Source organism: Oncorhynchus keta, chromosome 14 (genome assembly GCF_023373465.1).
Source record: "Oncorhynchus keta strain PuntledgeMale-10-30-2019 chromosome 14, Oket_V2, whole genome shotgun sequence".
NCBI classification, from domain to species: domain Eukaryota; kingdom Metazoa; phylum Chordata; class Actinopteri; order Salmoniformes; family Salmonidae; genus Oncorhynchus; species Oncorhynchus keta.
Window position 1 is genome coordinate 58,682,534 of NC_068434.1, and position 24,029 is coordinate 58,706,562.

General features: G+C 42.0%; 2 protein-coding genes across 3 annotated transcripts in view; one reads left to right on the forward strand and one right to left on the reverse strand.

Moving 5' to 3' along the window:
- psmc3 (proteasome 26S subunit, ATPase 3) lies at positions 1–12,194 on the forward strand. Of its 2 annotated transcripts, none has more exons than XM_035786702.2 (12): positions 1–117; positions 625–705; positions 896–1,021; positions 1,221–1,325; positions 2,726–2,788; positions 2,912–3,049; positions 3,147–3,290; positions 3,432–3,580; positions 3,764–3,860; positions 11,431–11,576; positions 11,666–11,747; positions 11,921–12,194. In XM_035786702.2, exons 1-12 carry the CDS (start codon positions 76–78, stop codon positions 12,029–12,031), a joined length of 1,284 nt encoding a protein of 427 aa, XP_035642595.1. In that variant the 5' UTR covers positions 1–75; the 3' UTR covers positions 12,032–12,194. The 2 variants fall into 2 exon arrangements, with proteins under 2 accessions (XP_035642595.1, XP_035642596.1); XM_035786703.2 differs by having other exon boundaries at positions 18–111.
- Positions 11,143–24,029, reverse strand: part of mtch2 (mitochondrial carrier homolog 2) — an 18,595-nt gene continuing 5,708 nt past the window's right edge. The window contains exons 3-13 of the mRNA XM_035786705.2: positions 19,818–19,924; positions 19,507–19,533; positions 19,325–19,381; positions 18,888–18,945; positions 18,707–18,758; positions 18,555–18,614; positions 18,198–18,291; positions 17,638–17,685; positions 14,473–14,540; positions 13,010–13,085; positions 11,143–12,901 (exon numbers count right to left, since the gene is read on the reverse strand). Coding sequence (XP_035642598.1) covers positions 12,815–12,901; positions 13,010–13,085; positions 14,473–14,540; positions 17,638–17,685; positions 18,198–18,291; positions 18,555–18,614; positions 18,707–18,758; positions 18,888–18,945; positions 19,325–19,381; positions 19,507–19,533; positions 19,818–19,924 — 734 coding nt within the window. The 3' untranslated portion in view covers positions 11,143–12,814. The remainder of the gene's footprint in view (positions 12,902–13,009; positions 13,086–14,472; positions 14,541–17,637; positions 17,686–18,197; positions 18,292–18,554; positions 18,615–18,706; positions 18,759–18,887; positions 18,946–19,324; positions 19,382–19,506; positions 19,534–19,817; positions 19,925–24,029) is intronic.

Consider the following 24,029-nt stretch of genomic DNA (forward strand, 5'->3'; position numbering starts at 1 on the left):
CCTCATCGGTTGTAGTCTGCAGATTAACCTCAAAGAAGAAGTAGAAGATCTACCAACACGAAGACAAGAGGAAAGATGGCGTCGCTGAATGACAGATCAGTTTGGGATGAGGTGGAGGTTTGTTCCTTGAATTAACAGATTTGAATGTGTTCATCAATTTATTTTGATTACAATATCTATTATTTGTATATGATCGTAATTATGAAGTTAACATGTATCCAATAAACGAAAGAGCTTATACTGATGTCAGCTAGCATAGCTACAAGCTAACGTTAGCTAGCCTGTTAAATTGATGGGACAGTGACACAGGACATTTTCAAATTTTCGTTAACGTTAGCTTGGTCACATAAAACAAATGTTTTTCTTGGTATTTAGCCTGTTAACATAGTTAACACCTTTCTGGTCACTTAAAAACGTTGTTAGCTAGTAACTAACGTTACACACTGAGACTCGTAAACATATCTGCAAGTTGTTAGCTAACGTTAGCCTGGCTAGTTTGCTTGTCTTATTAGCCGCCAGCTAGTTAGCTTATAGCCAGGAGTCATGATTACTGTATTTCGTTAACGATAGTAGCTAAATAGCTACGTTGTATCATAACATAACAATTTTGTTTGTCAACAATAGGATGGGATCGGCGAAGAAGTCCTCAAAATGTCCACCGAAGAGATCGTTCAGCGGACACGTCTTCTGGACAGTGAAATAAAGGTAGATAGCTAACTAGTTATTTTAGCTGCTATTGGTGTATCAGATGGCCCTCACTATTCTCATTTTTTTTCAGCTTCTTATCTGTTATGTCTCCACCATATACTTGACCCTTCCAATGTTTAAATGATGATATGAAAATTATGAATAAGTTGCCTAGGTCTATACATTCAATTGGACTCTTATGTTGTAGATCATGAAGAGTGAGGTATTGAGGGTAACCCATGAGCTGCAGGCCATGAAGGACAAAATCAAAGAAAACACAGAGAAGATCAAAGTGAACAAGACCCTGCCGTACCTCGTCTCCAATGTCATCGAGGTAGGAGCATGAAGAAATGTGTATACTTTCGTCTCATTGCCAAATAGTTTTATTGTATTGAACAGTTTAGTATCAAAAGCACAATTCTTGTGAAGCTCACTTTTGTGATGGGTGTAGAGCTAATTGTCTGTTTATGACCATACAACAGTGTCTGGATCATCACAGGTTAGGTTTGAGATGTCTTAAAACTGTCTTTCAGCTTCTGGATGTGGACCCAAATGACCAGGAGGAGGATGGAGCAAACATTGATCTAGATTCCCAGAGGAAGGGCAAATGCGCAGTCATCAAAACATCTACAAGACAGGTAAGTAACAACTAGGAATATGTCCAATCCAGTGTTTTCTGCAGCAGTCATTTAGCTGTGGCGGTGTGCACCAACAAAATTATTTCCGCCACACCAACAAAATATGGAACATTAAAAAAGATTTATTCCAAGGAGCACTTTGAAGATGCTTGAACAGTCCACATTTACTTTTCCTCTGCAAACAAACAAGTAATGAATAGAAATGTCTGACAACCCCATAATAGAATAGTTTATCCATTTACCTAGTTGGCTTGTTTTTGTTCTATGCGAGATTAATAATCCTTTTGAGGTGCATTCAAATTACGAGTGCCATAGGGATGGGGAATTGCCAAAATGTAATATAGGCTGTGAAAATAGGCTTTATTTAGTAGGCTAATAAAACTTTTACCAGCCACACCGGTTTATACTTTATATGGCCTGCGTATGGTATAATGAACTAATGCCTGAATTAATGTAATAATGAACTGAATTATCTAAACCAATAGGCCTACCTGCTTACAGGCTGTTTATCCATCTAGTGTGTTGTCCTTCCAAACTGGGGATTTCACTCGTGCGGCACCGTTTCCACTATATTTTTGTAGTCTGTTCCCTTATCGTAACTGCTATTTTTATTTCTCCGCTTAGGCCTACGTTAGCCATTTTCGCGTGAGCTAGGCTATCCAGGGAAAGTAAACTTGGCAAAGTTTTGTATTATCACACGGAGAGAGGGAACGTTTTAGCACCACACAAATAAGGGACAGTTCCCGGCTCCACACTCAATGCATGCGTGACTGGTAGCCTTATGTCTGGCTTTCCCGCACACAGAATGGAATTCGCAACACAATAAACTCCTGGGTTTTTAAAATGTGTATTATTTTGATTTAAAATGTTTCCGACCATCATTTAATTGTTCTGAACTGTGAGCCGACCCATGGGGTTGAAAGAATGTGGGTATCCGACCTGATGCTCGACTACTAATGATTAGCCCAATAGGGTAAATGCAGATAGGAAACCCCATTCTTCAGCCTATTTATTTCTAGCCACTATGCTGCATCAGTTGGGCGACAGGTGATAATATATCAAAATAATTGTAATTTTACCAATATGTTATTTTTTGTAATTTCTTGAGGTTTAAATTATATTTGATGGTGTCATCATGATTTTCTTTTCATTCCTTTTAGACTAAAATGTATATTTTTAATGTCACCAGAACAAAATAAAAGAAATCAGCCCCTCTGTGACATTTTCCCCACACCGCTACCAATTTTCCCAGAGGAAACACTGGTCTGATCTCCTCCGAAGTTCAACTGCATTTTGATCAATACTTTTCCTGTGTCATTCTTAGTAAATTAAAACAGTTAATAATAGGAGTTATTCAGCAGTTGTAGTTGACAGCGGTTGCCCCTTTTGTGCTCTTGCAGACATACTTCCTCCCGGTCATTGGCTTGGTGGATGCAGAGAAGCTGAAGCCGGGAGACCTCGTGGTAAACCCCTTATGTTCACTTGAGTGTCCTTGAATAGCAGCTCCCTCTGCTCAACAAGCTATGGATTTATTTTTTGTTTGTGCTTGAGTGTCACTTTTTCTCTTTCCCTGTGATGATGACCAGGGTGTAAACAAGGACTCATACTTGATCCTGGAAACCCTGCCCACAGAGTATGACTCCAGAGTCAAAGCCATGGAGGTGGACGAGCGCCCCACTGAACAGTACAGTGACATTGGTGGATTAGACAAACAGATCCAGGAGGTCCGATATTATCATTTGTATCTTATCTCTTTAGACACTCGTATGTGAATGTAATTGCAGTTTTAACAACATGTGATGCTATTCTTTTGACTTTCAGCTGGTGGAAGCAATTGTTCTGCCCATGAACCACAAGGAGAAGTTTGAGAACCTGGGTATTCAGCCACCTAAGGGGGTTTTGATGTATGGCCCCCCAGGCACAGGGAAAACTCTACTGGCTAGGGCCTGTGCTGCCCAGACCAAGGTAAAACAAAACATTGACCTTATGGCTTGTATTTTAGCCAGGGGTTATTTGTTTGTGCAGGAGTGTCAACTCCTTTTCTGTTTTGGGTAAAATTGTGTAGACAGGCAGAGTTTTATTTATTTATCTTTCATTCTACTACAGGCCACATTTCTCAAGCTGGCTGGCCCACAGCTGGTCCAGATGTTCATTGGTGATGGTGCCAAGCTTGTCCGAGACGCCTTTGCCCTGGCCAAGGAGAAGGCCCCCTCTATCATCTTCATAGATGAGCTGGACGCCATTGGAACCAAACGGTGAGTGGTGCAGTTAAACTGTATGAGTCCTACACACTGTAAACCAGCTACCGATGAGAAGTTTCACAGTTGCTTTCTATAGCTGTTTTAATAGCATTTAATAGCATTTAGATGCACTATTGTAAAGTGGCTGTTCCACTGACATAAGCCTGGATAAGAGCTGATCCCTTTTGATTTTTCCAGGTTTGACAGTGAGAAAGCAGGTGACAGGGAGGTTCAGAGAACTATGCTTGAGCTCCTCAACCAGCTGGATGGGTTCCAGCCCAACATGCAAGTTAAGGTATTACTCAGTTCTTTAAAAAACAAATCTTCACTTCTTAGTGATCCCTTCCTGCTCGAATCCCGGTAACGGGATTGATTAGACAACATCCAGTGAAATTCCAGCGCGCCAAATTCAAAAACAGAAATACTCATCATAAAAATTCACAAATCATACATGTGTAACACATCAAAATAAAGCTTAACTACTTGTTAATCCAGCCGCAGTGTCAGATTTCAAAAACGCTTTATGGTGAAAGCAGACCATGCGATTATCTGAGGACAGCGCCCCACATACCAACACATGAAAACATATATAAACACACATATTTCAACCAGGCAGGTGCTACACAAAAGTCAGAAATAACGATATAATTCATGCCTTACCTTTGAAGATCTTCTGTTAGCACTCCAAAATGTCCCAGAAACATTACAAATGGTTCTTTTTGTTCAATAAATTCCTTCTTTATATCCCCAAAATGTAAATTTATTTGGCGCATTTGATTCAGAAAATACACCGGTTCCAACTCGCCCAACATGACTACAAAGTATCTAAGTTACCTGTAAACTTGGTCCAAACATTTCAAACAACTTTCCTAATCCAACCATAGGTATCCTGAAACGTAAATAATCAATTAAACTTAAGATGGGATAAACTGTGTTCAATACCGGATGAAAACAAAGTGAAGCACGTTCCAGGTCGCGCGCACCAAAAGACTTGAGTCCACCTGGAGTGACACATGGAAAGAACAGGTCTACTTCTTAATTTCTCAAAAGAAAAACATCAACCAATTTCTAAAGACTGTTGACATCTAGTGGAAGCCATAGGAACTGCATGCAGATTCCTATTAAAAAGGGCTTACCATAGAAAACTAATGGAAAACAGATTGACCTCGAAACATTTTTTCCCTGGATGGATTGTGCTCGGGGTTTAGCCTGACAAATCAGTTATATTATACTCACAGACATTATTCAAACAGTTTTAGAAACTGTTTTCTGTTTTCTATCCAAATCTACTAATAATATGCATATCCTAGCTTCTGGGCCTGAGTAGCAGGCAGTTTACTTTGGGCACGCTTTTAATCCAGATGTGAAAATTCAGCCCCTATCCCTAAAGTTTTAATCAGCTGTACTTGAGGTACCCAAGAGACCTGGTACCGAATGAGAACTGGATGTTTAACTATGCTATGAGGAGGCTCTGTATTGTCAGCCCGGCTGACGTGACTCAGAGCGCAGGGAGAGCTGTGACGTACTGGTCTGGATAGGAGACAGTTGTAAATGCATTATCGATTGGTTCTCTTCGCTGAATTTGTGCAGTGTGAACACTCCAAAGGAACTCAGACCCCTCAAGAACCCCCAAAGTGAACCGAACTGAGAACATCTCGAGGGGTTCAATTCAGTTTGCTTGAATTCCGCGGTCCGGTTTTCTTTTTTTTTAGGGCACTGTGAACACAAAGCACCATTTTCCGTGCCATAAACCCTCACATTGGTGCCACAAAAGAGAGATGATGTGCAGGTTTGTGGAAAAACGTTTGCTGTTTTTGGATATTGATTCGCGATTATGAATGCATAGACATTATAAAATATGTTTTATACTGACACGATGTTCAGATGATTTGTTTGCTATATGTTCTCTTTAAACTAGAGGTCTTCACAGGTCCAACAGACCCCAAACCCAGAGAGGGTTTGGGTTCTAAATCCCGACTTTTGTCTCGGATCAGGGTAGGATCTGATATAATTTCTACGGGTCTTGGGTATGTGTAATTAAAATTGATTTACCAACTGGACCCGATTGGACCTGTCCTCTGTTAATTTATTGTTTGTGTGATGAGAACTGCGTGAGCTTATCTCAACAAATTGCAACTCAATAAAACATATAGCTTATGTCCAGCTGAAACTGGTTCCAGCTGCTCACCTCACAGGCTCCTGCTACTGAAGAGAGAGTTTAAAAGGAGCTGTGGACGGCTACTGTTGATTGTGAAGATGGGAGTTCTTCTTCATTGAAGTAAAATGAAAGTTAGAGGAAAAAGAGTACAGTGAAAAGAAGCTGACACATTTTTATATTGTAGTGGACAAAGATTATTGGCGGGGCCAAATGGATTGTGTGCGACTCACTTCAAGTTTGATACAATTTTATACCTGTCATTTATGTATTTTTGAAGTTATTATAAATTGTTTTTTTATTAATAATTATTATAAGCTTGTTGTAAAAGAAATAGCATTAGCCTATTGCTGTCGTTTGGTAGGCCGACATTTGGTATTGCCTTTGTTGATAATAGGTGCAATATATGCCGAGCCCGATAAACTTTTTTTCTTTTTTTTTTCTGTTGAGACATTTTCATTAGGCAAATTAAATTCCAGCTGTAGTGTTTGCCATAATATAATTACTGGTACTAAAAGCATGAAAAGTATAAACCAAAGATGGCAAAATGTAATTTAATGCCGCAATTTAATGCCTTCTGTAGCTCAGTTGGTAGAGCATGGCGCTTGTAACGCCAGGGTAGTGGGTTCAATCCCCGGGACCACCCATACGTAGAATGTATGCACACATGACTGTAAGTCGCTTTGGATAAAAGCGTCTGCTAAATGGCATATATTATTATTATATTATATAATAACCTGTTCGTGTTTTCCATGTAGACAATGACTTGACTTTTATTACCCTAATAAAGCTAAGCAACTTTTTGTGAAGGTATGGTTATTATTAGGCTTAGCTTACTGCAGGCCTATGAAGGCAGTGCGCACTGGCACTCCAAACAGTTTTATGCCTACCAGAGTTACTCCAACAATATAATGCTTATCTTCATTTAGAATATTCGGATTGAAAAGGAACGAATTAGCCTCCTGTACACCCGTATCTATTTAGCAGTAGTATCCTATCTGACTGGTGTAAAGAAGTCGGTTTCGTCTATCTTTCTCTGGGGCTATGCCTAAGCTTTGATCCCTTAATAAATATACATGCATACATATACATGCATATTTATATACATACACTGCTCAAAAAAATAAAGGGAACACTAAAATAACACATCCTAGATCTGAATGAAATATTCTTATTAAATACATTTTTCTTTACATAGTTGAATGTGCTGACAACAAAATCACACAAATTATCAATGGAAATCTAATTTATCAACCCATGGAGGTCTGGATTTGGAGTCACACTCAAAATGAAAGTGGAAAACCGCACCTACAGGCTGATCCAACTTTGATGTAATGTCCTTAAAACAAGTCAAAATGAGGCTCAGTAGTGTGTGTGGTCTCCATGTGCCTGTATGACCTCCCTACAACACCTGGGCAAGCTCCTGATGAGGTGGCGGATGATCTCCTCCCAGACCTGGACTAAAGCATCCGCCAACTCCTGGACAGTCTGTGGTGTGGCGTTGGTGGATGGAGCGAGACATGATGTCCCAGATGTGCTCAATTGGATTCAGGTCTGGGGAACGGGCGGGCCAGTCCATAGCATCAATGCCTTCCTCTTGCAGGAACTGCTGACACACTCCAGCCACATGAGGTCTAACATTGTCTTGCATTACGAGGAACCCAGGGCCAACCGCACCAGGATAAGGTCTCACAAGGGGTCTGAGGATCTCATTTTGGTACCTAATGGCAGTCAGGCTACCTCTGGCGAGCACATGGAGGGCTGTGCGGCCCCCCAAAGAAATGCCACCCCACACCATGACTGACCCACCGCCAAACCGGTCATGCTAGAGGATGTTGCAGGCAGCAGAACGTTCTCCACGGCGTCTCCAGACCCTGTCACGTCTGTCACATGTGCTCAGTGTGAACCTGCTTTCATCTGTGAAGAGCACAGGGCGCCAGAGGCGAATTTGTCAATCTTGGTGTTCTCTGGCAAATGCCAAAAGTCCTGCACGGTGTTGGGCTGTAAGCACAACCCCCACCTGTGGACGTCGGGCCCTCATACCACCCTCACGGAGTCTGTTTCTGACCGTTTGAGCAGACACATGCACATTTGTGGCCTGCTGGAGGTCATTTTGCAGGGCTCTGGCAGTGCTCCTCCTTGCACAAAGGCGGAGGTAGCGGTCCTGCTGCTGGGTTGTTGCCCTCCGACGGCCTCCTCCATGTCTCCTGATGTACTGTCCTGTCTCCTGGTAGCGCCTCCATGCTCTGGACACTACGCTGACAGACACAGCAAACCTTATTGCCACAGCTCGCATTGATGTGCCATCCTGGATGAGCTGCACTACCTGAGCCACTTGTGTGGGTTGTAGACTCCGTCTCATGCTACCACTAGAGTGAAAGCACCGCCAGCATTCAAAAGGGACCAAAACATCAGCCAGGAAGCATAGGAACTGAGAAGTGGTCTGTGGTCACCACCTGCAGAACCACTGCTTTATTGGGGGTGTCTTGCTAATTGCCTATAATGTCCACCTGTTGTCTATTCCATTTGCACAACAGCATGTGAAATTTATTGTCAATCAGTGTTGCTTCCTAAGTAGACAGTTTGATTTCCCAGAAGTGTGATTGACTTGGATTTACATTGTTGTTTAAGTGTTCCCTTTATTTTTTTCAGCAGTATATATATGTGTATGAGACAAAGTAGAATCGCAATTCAACGTCTCAGACACGAGGTATATGGCAGGGTCTACAGTCAATCACGGATTACAAAAAGAAAACCAGCCCAGTCACGGACCAGGATGCCTTGCTCTCAGGCAGGCTAAATAACTTTTTTGCCCGCTTTGAGGACAATACAGTGCCACTGACACAGCCCGCAACCAAAACATGCGGACTCTCCTTCACTGCAGCCAAGGTGTGAAAAACATTTAAACGTGTTAACCCTTGCAAGGCTGCAGGCCCAGACGGCATCCCCAGCCGCGCCCTCAGAGCATGCGCAGACCAGCTGGCTGGTGTGTTTACGGACATATTCAATCGATCCCTATCCCAGTCTGCTGTTCCCACATGCTTCAAGAGGGCCACCATTGTTCCTGTTCCCAAGAAAGCTAAGGTAACTGAGCTAAACGACTACCGCCCCGTAGCACTCACTTCCGTCATCATGAAGTGCTTTGAGAGACTAGTCAAGGACCATATCACCTCCACCCTACCTGACACCCTAGACCCACTCCAATTTGCTTACCGCCCAAATAGGTCCACAGACGATGCAATCTCAACCACACTGCACACTGCCCTAACCCATCTGGACAAGAGGAATACCTATGTGAGAATGCTGTTCATCGCCTACAGCTCAGCATTTAACACCATAGTACCCTCCAAACTCATCATCAAGCTCGAGACCCTGAGTCTCGACCCCGCCCTGTGCAACTGGGTACTGGACTTCCTGACGGGCCGCCCCCAGGTGGTGAGGGTATGTCCAACCTGCTGATCCTCAACACTGGGGCCCCACAAGGGTGCGTTCTGAGCCCTCTCCTGTACTCCCTGTTCACCCATGACTGCGTGGCCACGCACGCCTCCAACTCAATCATCAAGTTTGCGGACGACACAACATTGGTAGGCTTGATTACCAACAACGACGAGACGGCCTACAGGGAGGAGGTGAGGGCCCTCGGAGTGTGGTGTCAGGAAAATAACCTCACACTCAACGTCAACAAAACTAAGGAGATGATTGTGGACTTCAGGAAACAGCAGAGGGAACACCCCCCCCCTATCCACATCGATGGAACAGTAGTGGAGAGGGTAGCAAGTTTTAAGTTCCTCGGCGTACACATCACAGACAAACTGAATTGGTCCACCCACACAGACAGCATTGTGAAGAAGGCGCAGCAGCGCCTCTTCAACCTCAGGAGGCTGAAGAAATTCGGCTCGTCACCAAAAGCACTCACAAACTTCTACAGATGCACAATCGAGAGCATCCTGTCGGGCTGTATCACCGCCTGGTACGGCAACTGCTCCGCCCACAACCGTAAGGCTCTCCAGAGGGTAGTGAGGTCTGCACAACGCATCACCGGGGGCAAACTACCTGCCCTCCAGGACACCTACACCACCCGATGTCACAGGGAGGCCATAAAGATAATTAAGGACAACAACCACCCGTGCCACTGCCTGTTCACCCCGCTATCATCCAGAAGGCGAGATCAGTACAGGTGCATCAAAGCTGGGACCGAGAGACTGAAAAACAGCTTCTATCTCAAGGCCATCAGACTGTTAAACAGCCACCACTAACTAACATTGAGTGGCTGCTGCCAACACAGACTTAACTCCAGCCACTTTAATAATGGGAATTGATGTATAATGTATCACTAGCCACTTTAAACTATGCCACTTTGTTTACATACTCATGTCATATACGGGGCGGCAGGGTAGCCTAGTGGTTAGGACTAGTAACCGGAAGGTTGCAAGTTCAAATCCCCGAGCTGACAAGGGACAAATCTGTCGTTCTGCCCCTAAACAGGCAGTTAACCCACTGCTCCTAGGCTGTCACTGAAAATAAGAATTTGTTCCTTAACTGACTTGCCCTAGTTAAATAAAGGTCAAATAAAAAAATATATATATACTGTACTCAATACCATCTACTGCATCTTGCCTATGCCGCTCTGTACCATCACTCATATCTTTATGTACATGTTCTTTATCCCTTTACACTTGTGTATATATAAGGTAGTAGTTTTGGAATTGTTAGCTCGATTACTCGTTGGTTATTACTGCATTGTCGGAACTAGAAGCACAAGCATTTCGCTACACTCGCATTAACATCTGCTAACCATGCGTATGTGACAAATAAAATGTGATTTGATGTGTGTGTATGTATATATATATATATATATAGCGACCAGTTGGAGGTTTATTTCTCTTTCTACTCTCGGATCTGAACGGTCTCTCAGATCCAAACCAGCACTGGTCTGTTTGCCATGGTCCTTTTCGGGAACAGGTCAGACTGTTCTCGGGTCCATTCGGAACAGTTCTCCGTTTAAAAACACATCGGGTCCGGTGGGAAAGCCACAGATCCATTTCGGAATGGGTCCTGTTTTTTATACCAGTGAAGACCGACTTTAGACTGAGTTTCATAAGCTGTTTATTCAATTGTGGGGTTTGAATAGTGAGAAGACAACACAGGGTATAAGGGGCAGTTGCCTACATCGGGTGTACAATTTTCAATTACAGTGTTATTTAATCTGCAGTTTTTATTCTACCAATAATATTGACATGTTTAATTATAATCAGATCATATATTATCTTCGAGCTTCCAAAATGTGAGTAGGTATATCTAGCTGTACAATAAAGTTCTGATGGAATGGCTGGTCCTGCACTTTGTAAAAACAGAGTGCATTGAGTGGGACGACAAAATAGGTGAAGTGAACTGGTAAAAAAGTTGAGTCCTTGGTCAAAGGCAGTGTGAATACAAAGTTTATTTTAAAGACTGAGATTGGTTATTTTAAACACTCAAATGTTTTAGGAATGAGACTTCTCATTGTTTTGAAAATCCAACCGTTGTAATGGAAGGGGGTGGCGACCAGGGGCTGTGTTTGATTGGTAAAAGCACAGCCCCCTTCGTTATCGACGTATCGTGCCGACAACATCGTCTTTCCAGACTGAGGTCAGGAGGACTTTGAGTTAGGTGTTAGCCAGACTACTATATTGTACGCTGACGCCTTGACTTTCTGATCCTCTTCTGCCAGGTTATTGCTGCCACTAACAGGGTGGATATCCTAGATCCCGCACTGCTGCGTTCTGGACGTTTGGACCGTAAGATTGAGTTCCCAATGCCCAATGAGGAAGCACGAGCCCGCATCATGCAGATTCACTCACGCAAGATGAATGTCAGGTTTGGACCAATCCGCTATGCTTCATCAGCCAAATTGATATGCATGTTATGATTTATAATACTCTAGCTCAACTCTGGTCTTCCCACAGCCCTGATGTCAACTACGAGGAGCTGGCCAGGTGCACTGATGATTTCAATGGCGCCCAGTGCAAAGCAGTGTGTGTGGAGGCGGTGAGTCATACTAAACATGCACAAATTTGTGAAAGAACCAGCCCAATAACTAAAGTTACGTTGTTTCCTTTCCCCTGGTGAAAATGTTCAGTGACTTAATTTGCCCATTTGTTTAAAAAAAATACCTAGTTCATTTAGGAACAAACATGGATTTAACTTTCTTTCTCTTCCAGGGTATGATCGCCCTTCGCAGGGGGGCAACTGAGCTCAATCATGAGGACTACATGGAAGGCATCTTAGAAGTACAGGCCAAGAAAAAGGCCAACCTGCAGTACTACGCCTAAGGCCCTGAGCTTCAGGGGAAGGGTGCATGTGATACTCTCCAGATGTGTCCAAAACATGAACCAATCTCTGTACTGTTAGTGTGCAACATTGTTACTTCTCTCTCGTGTGAGACCTGTTTTGGCTTGTTTATGGTCCATGAAAGAATAAAGGCTTTACATTTGCCCTTTGGCTGGATGGAAAAGATATCTCTGCATTATATTTCAGATGTTCCCATTTGGGGAAGTCCAAAAAAAAAAAGCATCTTTATTTGGACAAGCACCTGACTGCTTCGACAAGGCAATAGACATTTGTCAGCTCAGTGTTGCCCAAAGTTACCACACATCCCTTTGAAGTTGTAGCATGATCACGTAAATAACAAATCCCTTTGAATTAAACATTACATGCACATTTTCAATAACTTCATCTTAAACTCAACAAGGAGAGCCTCCATTCCAGATATACCGAGTATTCTGAAACGTATATATTGGCAATAGGTGACATAAGATTCAGTCTCCCATCACAGAAAGAGGAACTGGGCACTATTGCAATCTTGTTTGTTCCTGGATTTAGGTGAAACGGCTCCATTTAATTAACCTGCAGTACAGTTTTACAAATGTCTATTAAAAGGAAGCTCTTCACATTTCCAATCAAAGCAGTTTTATCTTTACTTGATGACAGGTAACAAAAAAAAAAAGTATAGTAAACAAGTGCATACAAAGGATTAGATGCCAGCGATCCACCCCCATTCAGGCAATGTCAATTTATATAATTACAATTAGATTCTATGCAGGTAGTTCAAGACTTCAAAAAAATCTCTTCTGGTCGATTGCATACGTCTTCCCCACAGGCAGCTTCCGGAAAAATAAACTGTTGCCTCTGCTCATGTTTCCCTATAAATAGAGAGGGAATACAAAGACAAAACAGGCACAAATTATACATAACACAACCAACGATCTTGTTCTTTGTGTAGCATTAACATTTTGAAAGCAGCAACCTACCTCTAGGCTCAGGTGCCTCCAGCAGTCCACCCAGGTTGGATATATAGAAGCATAGGGAGGGAGACCGCCAGCCAGCCTGTAAAAGACAGGAGTGGAAAGCCAGCCTTAGAGAAACTTTATTTTTTTTAAAGGTCAATGGTCTCAAGCAAGAATTTTGCTAGGACTGTCAGGGTGGTCTGAGGAATCTATTTAGACAAGCCTAATGAGACAGAGATGTAACCTGAAAACTAGCTGTCATTGGCAGAGCGGTTTGAAACTATGGATGGGTGATATGGCCTAAAAGTTAAGCTTTGTTGTACAATTAAATCATACACTGCATTTCAAACAGTCAACAAAAATTTCAATGAATTCAGGGCTTGTGAAATTATACCTAGGCTAAATAAGCCTTCCATAACCATAGACCCACTAATAATATAATCTAGTTCAACCTGCTTTTTTAAAAATAATTACTGATCTGGTGTTCAACTGAGTATTAAAATGCCCTTTTTGTTAATTTAACCAGAACCACACATAATGCACATTCACTAATGACTATCAGGCTTGCGAGACAATTAACACAGGTCTCAATTAGAGGTTGACCGATTAATTAGGGCCGATTTCAAGTTTGCATAACAATCAGTAATCAGCATTTTTGGACACCGATTATGGCCGATTACATTGCACACCACGAGGAGACTGCGTGGCAGGCTGACTACTTGTTATGCGAGTACAGCAAGGAGCTAAGGTGCTAGCTAGCATTAAACTTATCTTAATGATATTACTAGTTTATCTAGCTTGTCCTGCGTTGCATATCATCGATGCGGTGCCTGTTAATTTATCATTGAATCACAGCCTACTTTGCCAAAAGGGTGATTTAACAAGCATATTCGCAAAAGAAAAAAAGCTGCCGTTGCACCTATGTGTACCTAACCATAAACATTAATGCCTTTCATAAAATCAATACAAAACCTGCATATTTAGTTACCGTTTCCTGCTAACATGAATTTCTTTTAACTAGGCAAATTGTGTCACTTCTCTTGCGTTCTGTGCAAGCAGAGTCAGGGTATATGCAGCAGTTTGGGACGCCTGGCTCGTTGCGAACTGTGTGAAGACCATTTCTTCCTAACAAAGACCGTAATTACTCAGTTCTGCCAAAACAGGCTGAAATATCAGGTGTTCTTTTCCACCAGTTCTTACACTAAAATGGCATAATTTTTCACAGTATTATTCCAACCTCAATGTGGAAAAATATATCAAACACTGGGCCTTTAAACCAGCAACGTTTTGTTTAAGACGGGTTAAGATCCAAATGTGTACCTGCACAGAACTAGTTCAGGAAAAACAATTGGGAAATAAAAGGCTTCCTCAAATGGCATGAAAACCGACGATTGCACGCATTGCAACTTGACATCTTTCAAAGCGGTCTACATTTTGTAAATAAACTAAAACCAAAAAGATTAAAAACATCCAACACAGCTACTTACCCGCAGTCATTGACAGCCATGAGGTTTGACACCAAAACAAAGGGGTATGTGAGCATACTGGCGAAGAACTGGAACACAAGAGGGTGAAATTACAGAACTAAAACAGTCCAACAAAATTGACAGAACATGAACAACCAAAGCAATACATTAACATTTTAGTCATTTAGCAGACGCTCTTATAAAGAACGACTTACAGTAGTGAGTGCATACATTTATTTAATTAATTATGTACTGGTCGCCCGTGGGAAGTGAACTCACAACCCTGGCAATCGCCATGCTCCATTAACTAGGCAAGTCAGTTAAGAACAAATTCTTATTTTCAATGATGGCCTAGGAACAGTGGGTTAACTGCCTGTTCAGGGGCAGAACAACAGATTTGTACCTTGTCAGCTCAGGGATTTGAACTTGCAACCTTTCAGTTACTTGGCCAATGCTCTAACAACTAGGTTACCCTGCCGCCCCATGTGAATAGGCAATGAGTTGAAAATCAACCAGCCCCAGAATTTCCACTTCCTGTTTGGAAGTTTGCCTGCCCTATGAGTTCTGTTATACTCACAGACATAATTCAAACAGTTTTAGAAAACACTTGAGGTTTCTATCCAATAGTAATAATAATATGCATATATTAGCATCTGGGACAGAGTAAGAGGCAGTTCACTATGGGCACGCAATTCATCCAAAGTGAAAATGCTGCCCCCTATCCCTAAAAGGTAAAAAAAAAAAAAAAACATCCAAATAAGATTTGTATCTGTTCGCACTTCCTACGCCTTCCACTAGATGTCAAGTCAGTAGAACGTGGAATGAAGCCTCTAGTGTGATGTGGGACTGGATGGCAGCTATTTGAGTCACTGGTCTGGCAGAATGCCAGTTCCTGGTTATGCGCAGTAGTCATTATATTGCCTTGCGTTCCATTACTCTGTAGACAAAAATAATGCTCTGGTTGGAACGTTATTGGATATATATGATAACATCCTGAAGATTGATTCTCTACTTAGTTTGACCAGTTTATTCGACCTGGAATATAACTTTTTGAAGTTTTCGTCCGAGTTCGCCTGGACCAGCGCCAGGTTTTGGACATGTGAACTAAACGTGCTAGCAAAAGTAGCTAATTGGACACTAGTAATGGACATTATGGAACAAAACAACAATTTATTGCGGAACTAGGATACCCTTGCACTGCATTCTGACGAAAGATCAAAGGTAAGGGAATTTTTATGATGTAATTTCGTATTTCTGTTGACTCCAACATGGCGGAGAAATACACTGCTCAAAAAAATAAAGGAAACACTTAACACAATGTAACTCCCAAGTCAATCACACTTCTGTGAAATCAAACTGTCCACTTAGGAAGCAACACTGATTGACAATACATTTCACATGTTGTTGTGCAAATGGAATAGACAACAGGTGGAAATTATAGGCATTTATTTAGCAAGACACCCCCAATAAAGGAGTGGTTCTGCAGGTGGGGACCACAGACCACTTCTCAGTTCCTATGCTTCCTGGCTGATGTTTTGGTCACTTTTGAATGCTGGTGGTGTTTTCACTCTAGTGGTAGCATGAGACGGAGTCTACAACCCACACAAGTGGCTCAGGTAGTGCAGCTCATCAAGGATGTTACATCAATGCGAGCTGTGGCAAGAAGGTTTGCTGTGTCTGTTAGTGTAATGTCCAGAGCATGGAGGCGCTACCAGGAGACAGACCAGTACATCAGGAGACGCGGAGGAGGCCGTAGGAGGGCAACAACCCAGCAGCAGGACCGCTACCTCTGCCTTTGTGCAAGGAGGAGCAGGAGGAGCACTGCCAGAGCCCTGCAAAATGACCTCCAGCAGGCCACAAATGTGCATGTGTCTGCTCAAACGGTCAGAAACAGACTCCGTGAGGGTGGTATGAGGGCCCGACGTCCACAGGTGGGGGTTGTGCTTACAGCCCAACACCGTGCAGGACTTTTGGCATTTGCCAAAGAACACCAAGATTGGCAAATTCGCCACTGGTGCCCTATGCTCACAGATGAAAGCAGGTTCACACTGAGCACATGTGACAGACGTGACAGTCTGGAGACGCCGTGGAGAACGTTATGCTGCCTGCAACATCCTCCAGCATGACCGGTTAGGTGGTGGGTCAGTCATGGTGTGGGGTGGCATTTCTTTGGGGGGCCGCACAGCCCTCCATGTGCTCGCCAGAGGTAGCCTGACTGCCATTAGGTACCGAGATGAGATCCTTAGACCCCTTGTGAGACCATCCGCCACCTCATCAGGAGCATGCCCAGGTGTTGTAGGTCATACAGGCACGTGGAGGCCACACACACTACTGAGCCTCATTTTGACTTGTTTGAAGGACATTACATCAAAATTGGATCAGCCTGTAGTGTGGTTTTCCACTTTAATTTTGAGTGTGACTGCAAATCCAGACCGCCATGGGTTGATAAATTTGATTTCCATTGATAATTTGTGTGATTTTATTGTCAGCACATTCAACTATGTAAAGAAAAAAGTATTTAATAAGAATATTTAATTAATTCAGATCTAGGATGTGTTATTTTAGTGTTACCTTTATTTTTGTGATCAGTGTATATTTACGTCTGAGCGCCGTCTCAGATTATTGCATGGTATGCTTTTTTCGTAACGTAAAAAAAAAAAATCTGACACAGCGGTTGTATTAAGAACCAGTGTATCTTTAATTATATGTAAAACATGTATCTTTCGTCAAAGTTTATGATGAGTATTTCTGTTATCTGGCATAGCTCTCTGTAATTACTCTGGATATTCTGAAGGCATTTCTGAACATGGCGGCAATGTAAACCGAGATTTGTGGATATAAATATGCATATTATCGAACAAAACATAAATGTATTGTGTAACATGATGTCATATGATAAAGGTTAGTGATTAATTTTATCTCTAATTCTACTTTTGTGACTATCTTTGGCTGGGAAAAATGGCTGTGTTTTTTGGGATTTGGTGGTGATCTAACAAATATATGTTGTGTTTTTCGCTGTAAAACATTTTTAAAAATCGGACACAATGGGTAGATTAACTAGATGTTTATCTTTCATTTGCTGTATTGGACTTGTTTATGTGTGAAAGTTAAATATTTCCCGCGCTGCCTTTTCAAAAATAAAAATATCCCATCAACTGTTTTATTTAAAACATATTTTACACTTACCCCAGTCACAGCCTGAGAGCAGTTCTTTATTTCTCCTGTGTGACTCATCTGTGAGAATAGGAAAATGTCATAATTCACATACCCATGCATTCTACTCTGACATACAAATGCACTTCAGTACAGGGTATTTGTTTATGCGAGGGCCACATCTACTTTAAAGACCCAATGCAGCCAAAAATGTGATTTTTCTACATTAAAAAATATACATAGAATACCAAACTATGAGGTTGGAATAATACTGTGAAAATTACGATGCCCTTTTATTTTAGTGTAAGAGCAATTTGAAAAGGCCACCTGAATGGTGTTTTGGCCTGCCTGGTGACGTCACCAGGTGGTAAATTAGTTAGAGTTAGTAATGAGTTCCAAACCTTTCAGCCAATAACGGATAGTTTTCAGTTTCCCACTCAGACTACTCCTAGCAAATCTGTTGTTTGAGAAAATGCTCTTTGCTAAGAAGCTTAGGTACTTAATTGTTACCCAGAAGCGATTTGAGATGGAGATAAAGACGGCTGCATTGGACCTGTAAACAAGTGGCAAAATCCCAAATCCATCTGACTTACTGAGTCATCAATGGCGTATGTGTTGATGAGGTGGGCAAGCATGTTGCAGATCCACAGAGAGAGCACGTCACCCAGCAAACGAGGAATAAGGCCCCTGCACGAGAGCACAGCTATTAGTCGGCGGTTAAGACGACAAGGAAAGAGAAGTCATGGCACAGACATCCAGAGGAAACAGCATTCAGAAAACAAAACATTTGCAAGATTCTGGAGCAAGCATAAACCTACTTCTAAAAATAACTTCAAAAAGATTGACTGAATTTACTGAGGTCAAATGTATTCTAGTAATTTAGCAAGTCAAGAGTAAAGGATGCCCTTGATGAGACATTGGTCATGTAGCCAAAGGAAGATCATACTTACGCAAAGAATCCCAGAACTCCTTCATTCTTGTAGACAGTGACGATGGAATCAAACACTCCACTGCAAGACAACAAGAAACATTTGTAATATTCAGTATTACATGGCTATAAATCATAAACACACATATTGAACTTAGGTTAAGAGAAACTCACCTGTACTTGGTTTCTCTACCGATAAACTGGACCATGCATCTCAAGGTGATCACTTTGGTACAAACAGAAAATAACCATTAAGAACCCAGTATCCATGCAGTAGTCATTATCCTATGAGAAACCGCATTTAGGGCAAAGGATAACAAGACAAAAAGTTGCCCAACACAAACAGTACAATTACCATGGAAGGGGTGTGTGACGATCGTGGCACAGGAGCGGGCTATCATCTCTTTGGTTGTCTGTGGTAAAAGAAAAACAGAAAGAATGGTGATGCAGAATTTAGGAAGAAATGAGAATCCAACATGGACAGCTTAAGCTGGGGATAAATCCCCTTACACCAAGAACCATCTGTGCACCAGAAATGAACTTACTCGCGTACGGTGAAAAGAAAACAACACTGCCAAGCGATTAGACATGCTCAGATGATGTCCACGGCAATAAGCCACAACACAATTTATAGATTACGGTCTGTTCAACCCACGTCTAACAGAACTGTGAAACAAATCTGAATATTTCAATTGGAACAAATTTGACACGCCCAAGATCAAAGGCAATAACATGCTAAAAAAAAAAAACATCTGTCAAACCATCTGCTTTACTGGATAAATTAATACATACCTCATTCACAACATGCTGTAAAGATCCCTCTTCAGCTTTCTGACTGGTTCCAGACACCTAAAAAGGATTGTAAAACTGACCATAAATATCTACAGCCTGCATTTAAAAAGATAAGTTTAATTTAATTTAATAAATAAGAGTCAATTATACAATTAACCCATAACCAGGCCAAAAATATTTACCTCATATTTGCCTGCATCCTGGCATCTCTGTAAAAGACAAGTGATTAGTTCAACAGGGATCCAGTTTCATAATGGTGTGTCGACACTTTTGCCATCCAGAGCACCATCCTAAAACAGTGAAAGGCCAATCCAGCTCATGTCACAGAGTCAATTCCCAAGCCAGTATATAGCTTATTCTCTGACGAGAACGACTTTCCACACAGAATGTGATCACATTTAGGGATTGAGGCTAGACTACTGCTGAGGTCTGAAAACGTCAGATAACATTTATTTAGGAAGCTACATTAAGCCAGCGTGTTAGTTAGACCCACCTGCAAGACTCTGCTGTGTACGAGGGTGCCGATGGTCCCTGCACAGAGCCGGGGGGCTAGGCCATTAAAGAGACCTGCCTTGCCATCAATCTTTATGATGTGCTTCGCTAAAAAGACAGAAATTACAGGATCAAAGAACAGACACATAGAAAATCAACACGTTCATTGGCCTGTCTTATTTCCAGTTGCCTACTAGTTGGAGTTTAACATCAAGATAAGTCAAGTTTAAATCAATCACTATTAGTGATGCGCAGGTTGACCGATAATTATATCTGCAGGGTGGGCTGGTTTAGGGTCATGAAATAGTCTGGATGAAGCCCAGGTTGAAATAAGACCAAACAATACTTAAAAATGATAAAATGTATAACTCTTGAGCAATAATATCTAAAGGCAAAATATTTTTTCCCCCCTTTCATTATTTTAAGCTATCTGGCGTTAGCTTGTAAGCCAATAAGCTTTAGGTCCATAACTGTACACCCACCAAATAGCCGACACGCCAATAGTCAAATGCTTTTGCGAACGGGCAGAAAGAGTTAACGTGGATCCACGGAGGCAAAAAGGACAATGTCAGAGTTGAATTCCATAAGAGAAAAGCTGCAAAATGGAGAGTTGAAAATGAAGAGAAGGGAGGGCCAGAAAAGTCCATGTTTGGGAAAGATTTGGCAAAGTGGTAAAAGAGCATCATATGTTGTGTGATATGACTGAGGTGTTATACTAATTGGACAGTAAAGGTGGGGACTTCAAATAGACCTATTGCACGTCAAGGGAACTGTAGCCTACAGTTCTGATGAGTTAAATGAAAACTGAAATCTGGACACTGACTGTAGGTCTATAACTATAACTGACTGTAGGTATATTATTATAATTAATAATTTCTTGCAGTAAAATAATAGACCAAACGTAGGACACATTTTGACTCAGAAATAGGAGTGGAGAAATTATTTTTCTTTCAGCATTTTGAGAGTATGCGAAAGCGCATTTAGATGCCGTCTGTAGAGATGCTATTGTTATCAGCATCATAAAAGCTGATAGTATTTCAACCACATGAAATATGCATCCATGGGGCGGCATGTAGCCTAGCGGTTAGAACGTTGGTCCAGTAACCTTAAGGTTGCTCGATCAAATCCCAGAGCTGACAAGGAAGAAATCTGTCGTTCTGCCCCTGAACAAGGCAGTTAACCCACTGTTCCTAGGCCGTCATTGTAAATAAGAATTTGTTCTTAACGGACTTGCGTAGTTAAATAAAGGTTAAATAAAATAAAAAAATACGAAATCGTATTAGAAACATGAGTGATTTTCAGAGCTTTCTATTTCTTTACAACCGGTCAAACAAATGTCATTTGGAAATTTTACTAAATCTTTCCTCTTTGTTTGTTATTTATTGCATTTTCTTCCCAGTCCCTAAATGTCTGCTCCACGAAAGAAGCAGGGATGTCAACCAGATTGCATTCTAACGATTTATGACGTTCTGGTGAGCATGGGCTTATTTAGTCTTCTAGGACAATATAAGTGACAGAAAATAAGCTGCATGCATCTTAATTATAAGCACCAACATCTTAAAATCAGGCTAAATAAATCCTGCACCCCATGTCAAAAAATTGTTTGCCGTCTGACTGTAGTCTACAGTGCATTTCATATATTATGCTTGAGCCGAAAGTGTTTTCGGGGGCTCTGTATGGAGTTTGACACGCAATTATGGAACCTCCGGAAGCATGCAGAGGCAAAATTGAGATCTGTACCAAATGTAACAACGCGGAGGGCTCTGTATAGCTCTGGATTGACATGATTGGTTGACGGTAGGTGGGGTTGAAACAGAAACTCACTTCATGTAGTACACTACATGACCAAAAGTACGTAGACACCTGCTCGTCCAACATCTCATTACACAATTATGTGCATTAATATAGAGTTAGTCGCCCCTTTTCTGCTATAACAGCCCCCACTCTTCTGGGAAGACTTTCCACCAGATCTTGGAGCATTGCAGCAGGGACTTGCATTCATTCAGCCACAAGCGCATTAGTGAAGTTGGATATTGATCTGGGGCGATTAGGCCTGGCTCGCAGTCAGCTTTCCAATTAATCCCAAATGTGTTTGATGGGGTTGAGGTCAGGGCTCTGTGCACTCCAGACAAGCTCTTCCACAACAATCTCAACAAACCATTTCTGTAGGGAGCTCACTTTGTGCATGGGGGCATTGTCATGCTGAAACAGGAAAGGGCAACCGCCAAACTGTTGCCACAAAGTTAGAAGCACCGATTCATCTAAAATGTCATTGTATGCTGTAGCGTTAAGACATCCCTTCACTGGAGGGAACTAAGGGGCCTAGACCAAACGATGAAACACAGGACCAGACTATCATTCCTCTAACAAACTTTACAATTGGCACTATGCAGGTAGCCTTCTCCTGGCATTCGCTAAACCCAGATTTGTCCGTCAAACTGCCAGATGATGAAGTGTGATTCATCACTCCAGAGTCCAATGGCGGTGAGGTTACAACACTCCAGCAGACGCATGGTGATCTTAGGCTTGTGAGCGTTTGTGAGCGTTTGCTCGGCCATGGCAACCCATTTCATGAAGCTCCCGACAAATAGTTCTTCTGATGTTGTGTCCAGACACAGTTTGAAACTCGGTAGTGAGTGTTGCAACCCGAGGAAAGATGATTTTTACGCTCTTCAGCACTAGGGTGGTCCCGTTCTGTGAGCTTGTGTGGCCTAGCACTTCGCAGCTGAGCCGTTGTTGCAACCTAGAAGTTTCCACTTCACTATAACAGCACTTACAGTTGACCGGGGCAGCACTCGTAGGGCAAAAATTTGACTAACCGAATTGTTGGAAAGGTGGCATCCTATGACAGTACCATGTTGAAAGTCACTGAGCTCTTTAGTAGGGCCATTCTACTGCCAATGTTTGTCTATGGAGATTGCATGGCGGTGTGCTCAATTTTATATACTTGTCAGCAACGGGTGTGGCTGAAATAGCCGAATCCACTCATTTGAAGGGGTGTCCACCTACTTTTGTTATTTATAGTGTATGAATGCCCCGACTTCTTTAGAAGCAGTATCCCCGTAAATGCTGCATGGCCAATGCAGACATTGGATTGACCATTCAGTGCATTTTAGGGCCGGTTGGTGGCCTCAACCCGTATAGTTGGGTGGATGGGTTATTAGCAATTGCAGGCGGGTATGGGAGAACAAACAGCTGACCCAAACACCACTAAATCACTAGTACCATCAAGGAACAAGGACTGATTGCACCAGTCGAGCGTAATCTTAAATGAATGGTCTTAAATGTTAGGTCGGCATAGCTGCGTCTGACTTTGGTATCAGAATTTACACGTGCTGCGCTTAACAAAAATAAGACTAGTCGTAGCTAAGCCAGGCATAAGCATTGCACATTCATGAGATTTGATGATTGATAATGATGGTTGCTAGGCAGTGCCCTTTGCTAGGCTGTTATCATCCTCATGGCATGTTCCATCCCTTCACAAAGCCCACCAGTATGCATGCACGTTTTCTTAACCACAACTGGAAGGATCAATCGATAATTACCTCGGAAATGAATATCACTGAATGATGAAAACACTGGAATAAAGTAGACTAATGCCATTAATTTGCTCTTCACTCAAGTAATAGCCGAGGCTATATCCCTACTAAAAGCCCTGGGCAGAATCACATTGATTATCATGTAACTGAATCTCAAGTCTGTATATTTTGTTATTTGATCTCTGGCTGGCAAATAAGTAGAGGTAGCAGCTCATCTATTAGTTTGCTAATATCTGCTCAAACACATTTAACATGCTATAATGTGGCATAAATCAAGTGTATTATCAGAGTTTCTAAACGCAGAGGCTCATCATTGTGAGACTTCTGGGAACGTTTGCGGAACAGACCAGGCCAGTGTTCAGGGATTGAAAGGTCAGAGAGAAGTGAAAAATGCTTCCTTAGTAGTAAAGTTTCCTCAATCTAAAAGACAACCTAGATTTGAGAAAATGTCTTTGGTAGTTGAACATGTTATTACTTCAACCTTGTGAAAGTGACACGTTATCATTTTCGTCAAAAACAACTTCATATCGAAGGAGAGCCTTTGATAAGACGGCTTCCACATGCACATTTCAGGTCGGGACGACCTTTAGACCTGATTACGTGTTTCTATGCATAAGCTTAGCTAGCCGACGTCGCCTACAAGTGTGGTCAAGGATTTCTAATGGAGAAGCAGT